Here is a 17004-nt window from a genome sequence, read left to right as displayed (position 1 = left end):
CAGCTCAAGCAATTATCTTTTCCACGGCCCTTCACAGCGTAAAAAAGAAAGGAGAAAAAAAACGTGTGGACGGGTAAGTGAGGGGAAGGAGAGCGGAACTGCTGGCTGCTCACGCATCTACTCGCCAGTCGCCACTGTCTGGCGGCGGCGCGCGCACGTATGTGCGTGTGTGCGTGTGAGGCTGGCGACCAGCAGCATCGTTAGCTAGCGAGAGTGTGACGGTAAATGTCAACCTTGACCACTTCCGCTTACTGCAGGGCTCGCTCTCTTTTATCTCTGTCTCCCCCTCCCACAAATATATTGGCTGGCAGGTCTCGCCCTCTTCACCTTCTTTATCTTATCTCTCATGCACACTTGAAGCACCTAATACTTCGCGCCCCTCAAATTTTTCATTTGTAAATTGCTGCCTTCCTTCTGTACTGCATTTATAATTTCTTCTCTCTTTTTAAGAATCGTGAAGAGAGTAGACTTCGTAATGCCATATTGCTGTGCTATCTTCGTCTTGGAAATTGTTTTCTTATCCACTTGCTGGATAATCTCATAATTTTTCATTAGCGACAAACTGGCTCGCTTTATACTCATTTTCACGAATCCACGAGTCCGGGTAAATTCTAAAACAAGTCACAATCGTCAAACGGGACGGCAATAGACGCGCACGTAGATGCTATCAGGTGATGCGCGCAGTTTACCGGTATTAGCTAGCGTGGACAGTCTAGAGGGGTGGTATCTATTTTTAGCCGTCTTTTGTATGCCTGCCTGCTTACAGTACAGCGCTCGCCAAGATAAACGTGAACACACAGTGCCCAACAAAGTGTAACAGACTTTCTCTGCTCAAATTTTTCACGGTTTCTCAAAAAACGGTTGTATAAACGGAATGGACGCATCAGAGGGGGGTCGCATCGGCGGGATTCTACTGTAATGTTTAGGCGTAAAACAACCAGTACAGATTTTTAAAAGTACTTAAGGGACGTGCATTACACCTTTATCTTCATTGCTCATCCATATAATGTTTCGGTCACTGCTCAAATTTCACAGTTGTCCTGTGACGACGAGAAGACTGCGCGCCAGTCCAGAGGAGACACCGCGCTAGAAATACCAAGTGTCGCGCTTATCGTCCCACCTCACTAACACACATACACCCTTGATGAGGTGGGCCCCTTATGGCGCATTGGTGCCGAAGTCATCTGCATGTGCCGGCAATAACCTTTTTTATATTCTCTTACATGAATACCAGCGTATCGATGTACCAAATAAATCTCTGTGATAGCAAAAATATTCTGGAATAAATTTTACAGACCTTAATAGTCACACAAAGAAATAGTAGTAAATTAATTTTTTATTACAAAATTAATAGCTCAATATTTTACTGCTATTTAAGATTGTTGTAATTAGCATTGTGGTATTGTGTGTAATTGATAATTGAAAGTTCTTGGGTTCAAATTCCAATCTACCACCAAAAAAATTTTTCTTTTCTTTTACGACTTATCACATTTTAACACCGTAATTGAAGAAAACCATATTATTACTTGTTATTTTTTTAAGTAAATGTTGTAATAATAACTTTAAAAACATAGGTCAGTACATTGTATTGGTTACTTTACACTAGGTAGGCATATACATAACATTAAGTTTTTCTGACAATAAAAATGAATCATAAATATACCGTATTTACTCGCATAATGTCCGCAGTAATTTGGCTACATTTTTGACAAAAAAAAATGGGGTGCAGACATTATGAGGTAAAGTCCGTAAAAAAAATTTTTCCTCAAAATTTTACGTTTTGTGTAGAGTAAAAAAATTGTTCTCTCATAATTAGTTTACTAGCAGAGCGCTGGTGACTGGCGACCCTCAGCAGCGGACGTGAGAAATGAGACGTGTCGAGATAATTGGGTGCCGGCGATTAGTGGAAGACGCCACTCTTTTTTTTTTTTTTCTTCTCTCACTCGCGTGTGCGCTCTTACGTTCAGAAGCCACAGCCAGCCTTCACAAAATAAATGCTTTGCGTGAAAAGATATTTTTTTAATCTTTCATTGAGATGGCCACTGACGGCACGGGGCAGATGTCTAATGTCTGCATTAGCCGGCGCCGGCGAGCCTTCCTCCCTGTCCCTTGCCCACTGTGTGTATAAAACAACCGTGCGCATGTACCCCCACCACTTCTCCGCTACCTCCCCTACTTTGTGACGTAGTGTGAGTTGACGTGTACTGGCTTGTGCTATATATAGCCCATCCCCTTGCAACTCGCGTGACGTCGCAGGCAGCTGCGCAGTGGAATGCGAGTTTCTGAGTCCGGACGATTTCACCACACTACAAACCCTCTCAGCGACCGCTCCGGAGAAATGAACAACTCAAGGTCAAAGCATTGTTGACAGCGTCAGTAATTTTCCATCCCGTTACTGTGCCTTTCAGGGGTGGCCAAGGTTGCTTTGTCTGGTGCTGACTTTATGCAGATTTTTAAAAATTCCATTTCAAGTATTTAAAAAGAAATGTGCGGACTGTATGCGATGGCGGACATTATGCGATTAAATACGGTATTCAAAATGATTGATTGGGTGTATGTGAATTTGTGTATATACATACATTTAAAGAAGAGTTTATGTTTGTTTACATTTTTTATACAAATTAAAAGTTTTATTCAGAGTTTGATGATATTTTGCGCTCTCGACCTTTAAAACAAGAGGAATGTCACTGTCTACATAAGATTCCTAAAAACCATCTTTATTACCCTTTCCCACCCCTTAAAGTTGAATTTTGGTACTTCTTGGTGAAATGTTGTACAACTAAAGTTTAAAATAAGAGGAATATTATTATTGGTTACATCTAAATGTAAAAAAAAAAAAAAAAAAAAAAAATCGTCAACAACTTCTACAGAAGCAAATCAAAATTAAATTACTGAGTTTGTAGTAAAGAAGTTACATACATGCAACGTTTAATAATTTTAAATATATAAAATAAAATTATCAGTTGAGCACCAATATTTGGAAATAATAAATTTATAAATTTTACCATTTTTCACAAAATTATTACCTACGTAATAATTGATTTACAAAAAATAAAGTTATAAAGTTAAGTATGTTTTATTGTTAAAAGTTGTATGATCTGTCTCATGTTCAAAGTTTGGTCATTTTCATGGTCTTTGAATCAGTATATTTCTGTAGATAGGAAAACTGGTTTTGTTTGTGAATACACTGTTTTCATACAAACATATGAAGTGTAAATTCATTAATCTGTCAAAAAGATTTCAAACTACGAGAGAAAATCTTTGCTGAGATCGCCCATTGTAATACAAGGAAATTTGAATTTTGTAAAATATTTGGTTATACCGTCAGTCGTCTTCGACAGCTCACAGTTGTAAAACAGAGGTGGTACTCTTGCAAATTACCTGGATGCATTGTCTAAACATGCAGCTGTGCAAGGCTATCAAACAAAACTATTCTACCAAAGCTGTTCTAGAACCATGGGTCAGATGGCTGCAACTCCTTCGGCAGCTGAAAAGTTTACTTTAAAGTGACATATCCTTAATAGTAAGGTACTTTGTAATGAGGTTTCACTGTAATGCAAGTATTCTCAATGCTTACATCGGCATTAAAAAAAAAAAAATCCCGCCGCCTCTACGTTTGAGGCATGCTGGAAGAGAAAATACATTAGTGTAGGATTACAGTAATCCTTCAAAAATAATCTGTGTGTAACTTAATGTAGCTAAGTTGAATTAATTTTCTTAATCTGTCTTGTGTGTTTTTTTTAATCTGGACCCCACAGGTCTTCCTGCCTATATCCCTAGCAGGGATTAGGTTTGTGTCATGGGAAGTCATCACCAGTTGTACCTGGGGATTGATTGCAATATAGTATAACTTCATAGTTATTAAACATGTGATACAAAAATGAGGTTTGTATAGAGTATTCAAAGTACTACAAAATGATGTAATTTCTATGAGTAATGATGTGTTGCTGTGGTGTGTGCGTGTCAGGAGTGCAGAGACGCGCATCGGGGACGGCCTCACCACGTTCCCGTGCCTGGAGGACTCTTGCACCGCGGAGTTCGGCACACGGACCTTGGAGGTGCGTGATCACCATGTCCCTACCCCGGTCTCTGCAACCAACCTCGCACCAAGATGGTTGAAATCTTAACATTGCTTAAAAAAAGACAAACACTAGAAATTCATTTTTTTTTTAAATATTGAGTTATGTTCAGGCTTAGGCATGTATATTAAAATATATACAGTATAACTATTCTAAAAAAAAGTTTATATTTATTGTATGGCTACAAAAATTTCCTGGAACAGTGGAAATCCTTAATATACCCTGCAGCTAGGTGGCTGGTAATAATGTTGACAAATACTTTTCCACTTATGCTATGGTTTTGAATAAAATTTTGCTCGGTGTCAGTGATTAAAACATGCCTTTATACTTTGTTTTGGTTAACAAGTAAATTTTAATAATACCGTATAAACCCACGTACCACCCGCACCTTTTTAAAAAAAATCAGGTTTGAAAAAGTAGGGTGCGGGTGTTATATGGGTCTTGGGCCATTTTTGCACGGTGACGAAATAACGCCGGCGCGACTGGTGGTTGCTGCGATAGTCAAGAGGGGGAGGGGAAAAGGATGGGAAGGAAGCGGCAGATAGTCAAGGTCACATTTCTCACAGCGTTGTCACACTGCAGCTTCGCTGGTTACAAACGTACGCTCCCACGCACTGTCCTATCCTCATTTGCAAAGTACCCAGTGGTTTTACACGTGTGTTGGCTGCAAGTATTGTAATGAATCGTAAAAAGTTACGTTCTTTCACAGCTGTGGAAAAATTAAAAATAATCTGTGAAGCGGAAGAAATCGGTAACCGTGCTGCTGGGCGAAAATATGATGTCGACTAATCATGTGTGAGGGATTGGAGGAAAAGTAAAGACAAACTGCTTTCGTCCAGTGCTGACAGATGTGCGTTCCGTGGTGCGATAGCAAAGTTTCCGGAGGTAGAGGAAAAACTCTACGACTACATACAGGACAAACGGCAATTCGGGTACGTTGTAAGCACGGAAATGTGTTCGCTAAAGGCACTGCAAATTGCTCGTGAACTTGGCGTGGGTGTATTCTTTTGTTAATATTATTGTCTGTGTGATTTTATACGTCACTTTTATTTAAGCCTAAATAAATGCAGTATTTGTGTTAATCTAATTTATATTTTTATGTAGAATATGCCAAGGTTTTTTATTATGCATGTAATAAAAATAGTTTTTATTATGCGTGGCTAGGACTCGCGTGCTTTATCGTTTATTTGTTTGAACAAGGTCATTGCCTAGCGCACTATAATGGACGCGGAAGATTGTAACTGTAAACAGCTGGGAGCTGGGCAAGGTCACGTGCACACACGGCGTGTTGTTCTCGATCGCGCGCGGCAATGCCACGTTCTACTCGCACGATGTTGCCACATTGCAGTTGCCTGCCTTCTGTACACTTTTAACACGAATGCCGAGGCTGTAATAAGTAGCATAGTACTTTTTTGGTAATTCTTTACGATTTGTTACTGTTTGAAAGGAAAAGAAATCACGACTAAATTATTTTTTTTCCATGTAAATTTGCAAAAAAACATTTTTTCCCACCATGACATTCTAAAAATAAGGGTGCGGGTCTTACCCGGGGGCGGGTGGTACGTGGGTTTATACGGTACTCTGCATTTTAAAAAGAAACAAAATTATTTAAGACCATGAATATATTTGCAGCAATGAGAATCCTAACACCCAAGATTGGTATAGGGCCTTGATATTTGCTGGTCTTTAAACATGACAGTTTTATATAAATAATGGATATTTTGGATTTTACTACTCGACTTGAATTTAACTCGAACTCGAAACATTTCTTGAATACTCGCTCGAACTCGACTCGACCTAAAAAGCCTATTCTCGCATGACTCTAATGCTAACTGTACTAAACCAGTTCAGAGTTAAAGAATTTAAAGTCCGTTGGATGCGCATAATACATGTATATTTCAAGACCCATTACTGATATTGCCTACTTTCTTGCCATTAAAAATTCATCGTCGAAACACTCGACTAGCAGTCTCAAACTCTGTGACAAAAATATGCTGTCCTATTTACAGGGTTCATACACGTCCTGGAAAACCTGGAATTTCAAAAAACTGTTTCCAGTACTGGAAATGTCCTGGATTTCGCAAATAATTGTAAATTGTCCTGGAAATTTTATCAGTATCCTTGAAATTTTATTTAGCACACAGTATGTTACAGTAAAACACTTGATTAAATAACTTAAGTTTCCTTTAACTGAAGTAAATTCTCCGTCCGTGCAGCATGTATTGTAAACAAACATAAATTCATAGATAACATGTCGTGAAGTAGACGTTCATCTATAAACTAAAAATGCATAATACACGAACTTGCACTTTAAAGCTGTTTTTTTTTTTTCATTTCGGTGTTTTCACCAATGTGATTTTTTTTGTGGATTCCCAAAATTAATGATCAAAATTAATATGAACATTATATATTAATAAAGAGATACTAGTAAAAACATTTTTAAAGCCATTAAAATGAGTAAATTATTATTTACTTATAGTCAGATCTGTACATAATTCTAACTTTTATATAAATTTTTTAGTAATACTCGTAACAAAAAAATCACAGTTTCCTTCTTGTCACAAATCATAAAAATATATTTACAGCTGCAAAGCTTTCAAGTTGATATTTTCCTTTTTCTTTCCAATGGATCCGAAGGTATTAAAAAAAGTGTTTATATACGCCGCATTCTACACGTAAATGATTTTATCTTTATTTACTTTCACATTCGGCCCAATATAGGAATTAATATTCTTATTTTCTCCAAAATTATATCCCAAAGTTGTACTCGGTGACATGTTAATTTTAGTCATGAAATTGAGTTACTGGTTGGTAGTGTTATCCGTAGGATAGCTTGCCTCGCGACGACGAAAGCGACAGGGCCCCGCTGCGAGCATTACTTATTTAGAATCACGCCGACTGTAGCCCGTATATGAGCATAACTCGTCTCACACTTCAGCAGATGAGCCCGGTCTTTAGCCTACTGTTGCCACGAATTTGCCAAGGCTGATGATAATGTTGACGTATGCGGGGAGTTGAACACGGAACTTGTCAAGCAAGTCTATTATAATAAAAACGAAGCGGCGTCTGAAGATGATAATGACGACGAACCAAGTAACGTATCTGTTCCGTCTAAAACGTCAATGATGGAGGCACTTGACACAATCAGTAGTTTTTATCAGCATACAAATGCTTCGACGAAAGATTTGATGAACTTCCAAGAGGTCCAGTCGTTTATTTTGTCCGAAAGTCTAGTGAAATCAAGGCAAACGAAAATTGATTCGTTTTTTAAAAAATGATTTTTAATTTTGTGTTATTTTCCAAGGGTCTGTACGAGTGATTATTTTTGTGCTACTGACCAATTGACGGAAAATTTATTTTATATAATTTGTATGGTTGTCCAACGTAATTAGAGATTTTTTTTGTGTTTGACATTTTTCATAGGTGTCAACGTGAGTAATAATGTGACAAATTTTAAAATAAATTTCACTACATCTTTGAGTTTACATATTGTTGGTAAGTATTCAAAACTCCGCAAAACCCAATAAAATCAGCTTAGCGCACGTCTCCAGCAAACCAGCTGCAGTCAAAGCGACAGGAAGCGGCCGGCATTACCTTGCCTGACCCCGCCCGCCCGTCCATGTAAACAAACAGCTGTGCGCTTAGCCACTATGTGCGTGATGGCCTTATCACGGCCACGCGGTCTCATATTTCGCAGTCGGCAAGTGCTGATATAGCTTAAAAATGTTATTTTAGTAAGTTTTATGTATATTTCCTTTACTTTTGTTGTGAATTTCCATAGTAAAAACAAGCAAGTAAATAATATATTTTAAAAATGCTACAAAAATAAGATTTATTAAAATTTTGGCTATAAGGAAAATTCACTATAACACAAACTTTTGGCGCCGTTATAAATTTACGTTATAATGGACTTTTACTGTACGTAAATATGTTGATAAGCCGTTGCTTAATTAACCGCGAAAATGTTTAAGTGATTTTTACTGGTAGTGTTTCTTTGCAGCGTTAATATTTTCACCATATTTTCTATTGCAGCAAAATATTCTTGTTGAGCAGACAAGAATGCCTATTTGTTGTGTTTTGGTATAGCTCCATACATCAAGAATAGGCTTGTTCACTGTGTTCGTAAGTCACAATTCTTTGTGGTGTGTTTTGATGGAAGTGTTAATAAAGTTCTCCAACGAGATCAACTGGATATTATCATTAGATTCTGGGGTGTAAGTTCTCAGCTAGTGTGCACAAGGTAGTAAATTCCCTTTATTAAGTACTTGAGGAGACCAGAATATTACACACTACTTAATGGCGGTGTACTTTATATTGGGTTCATCCAGAAGAAATGTTATAATTTGTCACTTCGCGCCAATTTCAACAACCTGATGGCTTTTTTATTGTAGGCCTAATTACTACATTCACGAAACTTCACAAAATGTTCACAAGCGTCAGAAACTGTGTGCCACTAGATCTGTTAAATAAATGTTGTATACGTATTACATTTGTGTACAATTGTGAAAGATGTCAATCTGAAATGATGTTTACAAACAAATTATAGGTTAGGTCATCGTAACAGAAAACAAACGGTAACAAAAAACGCATTAGTAGTCGTTGGCCATCGTATAATCCACGTTTTATGTACTTAGCCAGATATGGCCGCCATTGGCCAATATGCATTGCTACAAATTCAAACGCGAAAATACGCATTTTGTAGGATAAATATTATAATTGAATCTTTTATTCTTAATTGAAAAAGTTAAGCATTTTTTATTTATAACTCTTGATTATCCCGCATAAATGTTATGTTGCTACACCAATCACACAAAAAGCGGACATTTTTTTATACAAATGAAATTAATATTGTAAGGTGTACCATCTCGTGGCCCACGCTACCTAAGTAAAGTATATAAATATCTATATGTTTACATGTATATTTTTTATTTTTTTTGAATTGTTAATCATAACGTGTTAAATCAATAAATTGATGCGTTTGTGAAGTATGGTTGCCTGAAGAACATATGACGCATCAAGCAAGCAAATAAATGCCTAGATGTCGGAATTTTGATCCCGCAGAAGAAAAGCATAAATATTTGAAGTTGGTGTACCTTGTAAAATAATTGTAATTTGTTTAAAGTGACAAGTAATGAAAAAGATCGGTTAGCTTTGAAAGTTTAACATTTTTTTTTTGCCATAATTAATCTGTTTTCAACATGATAACTTTTGAACCCTTTGTAGTCATTATTTAACGTGCCTTTAAATAATTTGCGATCGTCACTGGTAATGGAGGAGCAGAGTTTAGGTAATTTATAAATTTAACGTAAGTTAGATTAAAAGTAAAATATAGGTTGTCGGGTATCTATTTGAAGCTTATCTATTTTGGTACATTTTTGTTCTCTTAGTAAATTTCTGTAACTTCCGCGGTTTTAGACATATTTAATGTGGAATTTCTTTTTGAATTTAAGCAATCTGGGACAAAGGTTCTATTAGTCGCGACAGGCTGGCACCGGTGCGTCCGGTCAGCGTTTCTTAGAATTGTGTGGCGACGCGGCTCGTATAACTGTTTCGGCGTGCTCGTCGCTGGTTGGCTGTGGAGGTTTGCGAGAAGGCGAAGGGAGAATTTTTGTTTAGTGAGTATGACTCCGCGACCGAGCCTCGAGGGGAGGCTTTTTGAAAAAAGGATTTTTTTTAATAAGAGGAGCAGGTGATTGGTGGCAATCACCGTCCGATATGGCAGAGTGATTTAGGTGTAATTTACTACTCAGTGCGCCTAGCATAATCGTGTATTTAAAGGAGAATTTTGCGAAGGGTTCAAAAGTAGTGCGTTTGGCTTGGTGCGCGAGGGTGGAATTTGGGTAGAAAATGGAGGATGGCGAAAGAGACTGGCACGGATTCGACGAGGTCTTTTCTTTGTTTTTTTGTTAACCGTGGCTCGTAATATCGGGACGCCCTCTAACGGAGTATCATCTGAAGTTGGCGGTAGAGATATTTATTTCAGTTTCGCGTGATGTAAAACAGAAACAATCAAAGCTGACTGATCGAGCGTGGTGCCTATTTGAAAGTGAAAGCTTCCTGAATAAAATAAAATAATGCCAGTAACAACATTATTTTATTTAAATATCTAGTTCCTTTTATTTAATTTCCGCGGCGCGAACCCCACGAGAACCCTGAGATAAGAAAGTCGACTCAATGCCGCGAGCAGCAACAAGAACCCTCAAAGTGTTTTCATGATTTAATGAAACCTGAGAGTGCATAATAAATAAGGGCAGCGTTACATAAATGGCGCAACAACGTGTGGCTGAGTGAACTAACAGTTGCTCGGAGCGGAAAGGGAGAACTGAAGAGAAGAAGCAGATGCCAAATTCACTCCTGCGGATAAGAAACAGATGACAGCCGCCATCGCAGGACTCTTCTTACTGAGAAGCAGATGGCAACCCAGCGGAAAAACGGTGCCGGCGGTCACGTGTATCGTGACATACTGCCGCAGTAAGAAAGTGCGTGGCTGACGCATCTCCTACCATCGCTACGTTACGTGGGACAACGCAACATCCAAAGACATTGGCCGCGTGGATTTAGTCAGGTATCTGGGCATGGGCAATAGGAAAAACAGGTATTATGAATTTTTTTTTTACCTTTGTAAAGTGTCTAAGTTGGTAGAGTGGGCATGTTATTTGTTAATTTAAACTCGAGTACATGTAAGTTGGTACACTAGCTGAGGTTGGCAGACGTGAAATCTGTTAGTAAATAGTAAGATGACCGAGGCAACACCTAAGGTAATGGCAGCAGAAGCCCTGTTAGATTTAAGTAGCTGCACACCAAATTTTGTAAATGAAACGTTAAGCCCGAGTGATCTGCCTACTGCCATAGGAAATGTAGAGTTGACGGGTTCGTTTTGTGACATGTTGGCTAGGCAAACTGCGGCTCTAGTAGCAGAGCAGACTGCGATTTTATTAGAAAAACAGGATCGTTTTCTCAGCACACTAACCGAAAGGCTGGTGAGTTTTGAACAGAGACATGAGGAAACTGTAAAACAAGTACAGCATAACCATACTCTTGTTTGTGCACTAAGTCGGGAACGGGAAGACACAAGTAGGCAGTTAGAATGTTTGCAAATTACAGTGCACTCGCAAAGTGAACAGGCTGAATTGTTACGGGAAAGGCTTGTTGCAGTGGAGGAAGCTGTAACACATGAGTTAGGTGATAACCTTAAACTGTCTATTCGTCAGGAGGTGCAGCAACAATTGAGTGTTGATAGTGTAGATATTCTTCAGAACGTAGTACCAAAAATAAGAGATTTAGAAATACAACTGAGCATGCAGGGTAAGGCTGTGGATGATTTACGAGCTCGACCAGTGGGGGGTGCTATTAGGGTAAACTCCATGTATACACCCAAGGATATACCTAAATTTAATGGATCAGAGAATGAACACCCAAAGAAACATTTGGACAAGTTAAAGGAGTTTTTTACTGTTTTTGAATGTACTGAGCCAGAAAAATTAATGGTAGCTAGAAGGTCCATTGGTGGGATGAGCATGAATTGGTTGTCTCTATCATCACCTCGAATTAGTACATTTGCAAATTTCAAGACGGCATTCCTTGAAGAATACTGGGATGGTAGGATTCAGGGCATTGATCGCGCTAAATTGTATCAGGGACGCTGCGAGATAGGTCGTTTAGAACAACATTTGAGTCTAGTGGTGGAGAGGGCCAGCTTTTATGATAACCCTTTGAGTGAGGATGAAATAACTACACTGGTATATTCACAGGTACCCACACAAGTGCAAGCAGCATTGGTTGGGAAGGAAATACATACAGTGGAACAACTGCGTAAGGTGTTGAAGGAGCTAGACAGGTTAGGAAGTGTGAGGGAAGGCAGGGAGTTAATGTGGAAAGGCTCAGGGGAGCAACATCAACAGTATCCACTATCATGTACCACCTAGAGACATACATGACTCTCGGGAGAGCCGTGAGAGACAACAGCATAGTTTTCCAGTAAACAATGGTGATTGGAGGAATAGAAGGCAGTGGAATGAGAGGAATGAGAACAGAGATGGGAGACCACTTAGGAGGGAACAGCTACAGGATGTCAGGGAGAACCAGGGAAACTAATAGCCACTCCCAACTGTAGCAGCCGTGTTGGGAAAGTGGGTGGTACTGGTAGACCGGTACATATGACGGCTGCAGTCTTTATTGATGAAAGAGAATTTTTGCTCGGTGAAGTGGAGGAGCCTGAAAGTAGTAGACTCATACCTGAATTAACTTGTACCATAGGTAGTGAACATGTTAACATTCTTTTCGACTCTGGTTCAGAAATTTGTGGTGTGTCAGACAGCTTTGTGTCACAGTTAAATAAGCAAGGATATGTTGTTCCTACACTTCCAGTGCCCCAAGTGACTGTGATAGGTGCAACTAAAGGCAAGGCCAGGAAGGTAAACAAACAAGTGTTTCTTGAATTTAAAATTAGTAATCAAGTTTATCGTGCTGTTTGTTTGGTAATTCCTCAGTTAACCAAAGAGATGATTATTGGACTGGATTTCATGTTGGAGAACAGTGTTGTTATGGATTTTACTAAGGGCTGCATAAGGATCAGGGGTAAGGAGCATAATATGATGCACCATGACTCTCATGCTAAACTTGAGGTTGAATCAATTAGGATGCTGTTAAATGGTGAATCAGATTATCAGGACAGTAAAGTCGCTTTATGCAAACTAATGGACACCACACCACATGTTACTGTAAACAAAGTTACTACCCAGGATTGGGATGGTGAAGTGAAGGCGGTTGTTGATGATTGTGATGTAGGGGATGAAAAGCAGAAAGCACAACTGAGACGGTTGCTGCACCAATATGGTGATGTATTTTCGGATGAGCCAGGGCTTACCACAGAGTATGTTGCCAGGATTCCTGTTTCTGACAGCACACCATTCAAACAGAGGACGTACCCCATCCCGTGGCACTGTAGAGTAGAAGTCCACGAACAGATAACTGATATGGAGGAGAAGGGAATTATAGGACGTTGCAACAGCCCTTTTGTTAACCCGCTGGTTTGCGTTCGAAAGAAAGATGGTAGTGTTCGTGTTTGTCTTGATGCTCGTGGTTTGAACACTAGAATTATTCCAGACAGAGAAAGTCCTATGGAACCTGATCATTTGTTTACGTTATTTCAAGGAACAAAATTTATCACAACAACTGATTTGACTAAAGGTTTTTGGCAAGTTCCACTACACCCTGCAGATAGGAAATTTACAGCCTTTCTGTATCAGGGGAAATCATACCAGTTCTGTGTGTTGCCGTTTGGCCTGACAAATAGCGTGGGAGAGTTTAATCGAGCAGTGGAAGCATCCTTGGGACCTGCTGTTGGTTCGTTTGCTAAAACCTATGTTGATGATATTGTCATAACTAGCGAATCTTTTGTTGAACATATGGAACGGTTGGAGCAGTTGCTAGTTCGTCTTAGGCAGGTTAATTTGAAACTTAAGTTGGACAAGTCTAAATTTTTGAGAAGTGAAGTTGAATTTCTAGGGTTTATTTTGAGTTCGGAAGGAATAAAGGCTGACCCTAGGAAAGTTGAAGTCATTCATTCGTACCCAACGCCTAAGAACATTCGGGAGTTGAGAGGGTTTCTGGGTATTTGCAATTTCTATAGGAGGTTCGCAGAGAGGTTTTCAGATGTTGTGGCACCTTTGTTGGATCTGCTCAGGAAGGATAGTTTTTGGAACTGGTCATCATACCACCAGGATTGTTTCGAGAAGGCAAAAGCTTTGTTTGTTTCGGAGTGTGTAGTACATCATCCTAACTTCGGGAGGCCCTTTTATATGAGTTGTGATGCTTCAGGCTATGGCCTAGGTGTGAAATTGTACCAGAAGGGTGATGCGGGAGATGAACAGATCATTGCCCTTCTTAGTCGAACACTTAATGCTGCTGAGAGGAACTATACGGTAACAGAGCGGGAGTGTCTAGCTGTTGTGTGGGGTTTAGGGAAGGTTCGAAATTTGGTTTTGGGACAAAAAATCATCATACTAACTGACCACCAGTCTTTAGCATTTCTAAACTCATGCAAGTTGTTAGGTAGTAGGTTGACCAGGTGGAGTCTGGCGTTACAGGAGTTTGACTTCGAGATTCAGTATGTTTCAGGTAAAAATAATTGTGATGCAGACCTTTTGAGTAGGACAGTGGTCAGTAATAATGGAGTCATGTTAGAGAATAAGCCCAGGCCTGGTTTCCTAATAGCAAAAATCGATTTGCAAGCTGACAGAGATTTCGAGCTTGAATTCAGGCAGATAAGCGTAAAACAGAGGGAAGATGATGTACTAGGTTTAGTTTTTGAGATTTTAGAAGATCCTGACAGAGATGTAACTGACCCAAGGGTGAGCAAGGTCCTCAAATGGTATTGTTTGAATAGTGGAATCCTATTTCGTAGGGAGAATTTGGAAATTGGGGGGTGGAAAATTTGTGTCCCTAAGAATTTGGTTGATAAACTCATTTTACATGTCCACAACACAACGGGTCATTTTGGTGTGAAGAAGGTTTTCTGGCTTCTCAGTAACAGCTATTACTAGTCAAATATGGAAAGGTCAGTGAGAAAGGTGTTAGATGTGTGCGATATATGCCAGAAGGCCAAGTTTCCTAACCGATCCTGGGAAGGACCTGGTGACTTGTTAGCTGTAGACATCTATGGGCCACTGCCTAAATCTAAAGGAGGTGTTAAATACATTTTTGTTGTATTGGATGTTTTTTCGAAACTTGTTATTTGCTATCCTCTTAAGAGAGCCACCGCAGCTGCCTGTGTCAATAAACTTTTGAATGACTATTGTCCTAAATTTGGTACACCTAAAAGAATTCTAAGTGATCACGGCACACAATTCACCGCAGGTTTGTGGAAGTGGGAATTGGCATGGATAGGGGTTGATGTCATTTACAGCTCCGTTAGGCATCCTCAAGGCAACCCTAGTGAGAGGTGCATGAGGGAAATTGGTAGGCTTCTTCGCACATATTGCCATGCTCAACATAGCAAGTGGGTTGAGGTTATACCAGTGATCAATGAGTTTATGAACGCCAATGTGCATTTTAGTACAGGATTTGCCCCAAAGGAACTGATAGCAGAGGAGATTTCTCGAGATGGTTTGGCTAAGGGTGTCACCTTTCCTACACATACATACCCTACAGCAACTGATAGGATAGCAGAGGCTAAGTTGAGGTTAAAGCACAAGGCTATTCAGAGGGCTCAGCAGCAGAATAAACCATATTCGGAATTTAGTGTGGGTGATTTAGTTTTGCTCAGGGTTTGTGAGTCCAGTGATTATCTGCAACGACAGACTAAAAAATTATTTTTGTTGTTTGACGGCCCGTATCGCATCTCCCGCTCAGTTGGTAAAAATGCATGGGAACTAATAAATGTTGACAGTGGGCAGATCAAGGGAAGGTACAATCAGTACCTTTTTAGACCGTATAAAGCAAGGCAAGATTAAATAAGGTTAACATATGAATGATGTATTAAGTAAGAAAAACAAGTTGTTTATTATAAGTAATTGTATAAGGGCACCACAGTACATTATTTCAAATATTTGGTATTTTGTTCAAGTGTGAGTGTATGTTATGTAATTTGAAGTTCATGTGATCCAAATCAGATGAAGTAAACAATACCTACATTTGTGAGATTAAAGTTGTGTAACCCCTAAAGACAAGCAAAATTAGGTAAATGTGGTAGGGAAACTAAAATTGAGTGAATTAACATCTGATCTTACATTGTAAATGTTATGGACAATACACACATAAGTACCTAGTTAAATGTTAAAATGTTTTGCATAACACCAAGAATTTCTAATATCACTGGCAAAAATTTTGAGAGGTATATAAAGCTTCAAGATCCAAGCTGCTTGTAAACCGATATTGTAAATGTCATGTATAAGTTGTTGAGATGTGATGGTAAAGTACTTGTCGGGGATGCGAGAGATGAATGTAGCGAACAACGATGTGGCCGTTGGTGCCATAGCATCGCATAGTACCTAATAATGTAACTCTTTTTTTTTTGCATTGGGGTGTTTGTTAAATCTGGCTCAAGTGAGATTTATTGTGTAGGGTGAAGTTAGGTGGCTATAGCAATGTACTGTACATAAGGATGTGTTTCACCAACTACATGTTGGAATTACATGGAGAAAATTTAACATGTGTTGCAGGTGTTTACTATATGATAATGAAGTGGTGGATTTAGTGTTGTTTATTGTGTATATGTTAGCGTTTTGTACCAAGTCAATGCGAATTTGTTGACAAGCATTCACTAGGTACTGCCAACCTTATGGATAAGATTAAATTCATAGCATAAATTTTTTTTTGATGCAAATTTCTTGTATAAATTTAATGGGGGGTTGTAAGGTGTACCATCTCGTGGCCCACGCTACCTAAGTAAAGTATATAAATATCTATATGTTTACATGTATATTTTTTATTTTTTTTTTGAATTTTTAATCATAACGTGTTAAATCAATAAATTGATGCGTTTGTGAAGTATGGTTGCCTGAAGAACATATGACGCATCAAGCAAGCAAATAAATGCCTAGATGTCGGAATTTTGATCCCGCAGAAGAAAAGCATAAATATTTGAAGTTGGTGTACCTTGTAAAATAATTGTAATTTGTTTAAAGTGACAAGTAATGAAAAAGATCGGTTAGCTTTGAAAGTTTAACATTTTTTTTTGCCATAATTAATCTGTTTTCAACATGATAACTTTTGAACCCTTTGTAGTCATTATTTAACGTGCCTTTAAATAATTTGCGATCGTCACTGGTAATGGAGGAGCAGAGTTTAGGTAATTTATAAATTTAACGTAAGTTAGATTAAAAGTAAAATATAGGTTGTCGGGTATCTATTTGAAGCTTATCTATTTTGGTACATTTTTGTTCTCTTAGTAAATTTCTGTAACTTCCGCGGTTTTAGACATATT

The 17004-nt window shown here is 38.7% G+C and overlaps 1 protein-coding gene across 14 annotated transcripts in view; it reads left to right on the top strand.

Annotated features, from left to right (window-relative positions):
• LOC134535148 (uncharacterized) overlaps nucleotides 1-17004 on the top strand; it is a 67499-nt gene that overhangs the window by 34393 nt on the left and 16102 nt on the right. For all 14 annotated transcript variants that reach the window (XM_063374108.1, XM_063374109.1, XM_063374116.1 and 11 more), the window contains one exon: nucleotides 3968-4058. In XM_063374108.1, coding sequence (XP_063230178.1) covers nucleotides 3968-4058 — 91 coding nt within the window. The remainder of the gene's footprint in view (nucleotides 1-3967; nucleotides 4059-17004) is intronic.

Source organism: Bacillus rossius, chromosome 8, assembly GCF_032445375.1.
Source record: "Bacillus rossius redtenbacheri isolate Brsri chromosome 8, Brsri_v3, whole genome shotgun sequence".
In the NCBI taxonomy this organism is placed as follows: domain Eukaryota; kingdom Metazoa; phylum Arthropoda; class Insecta; order Phasmatodea; family Bacillidae; genus Bacillus; species Bacillus rossius.
This window is presented reverse-complemented; position numbering and strand designations above follow the sequence as displayed.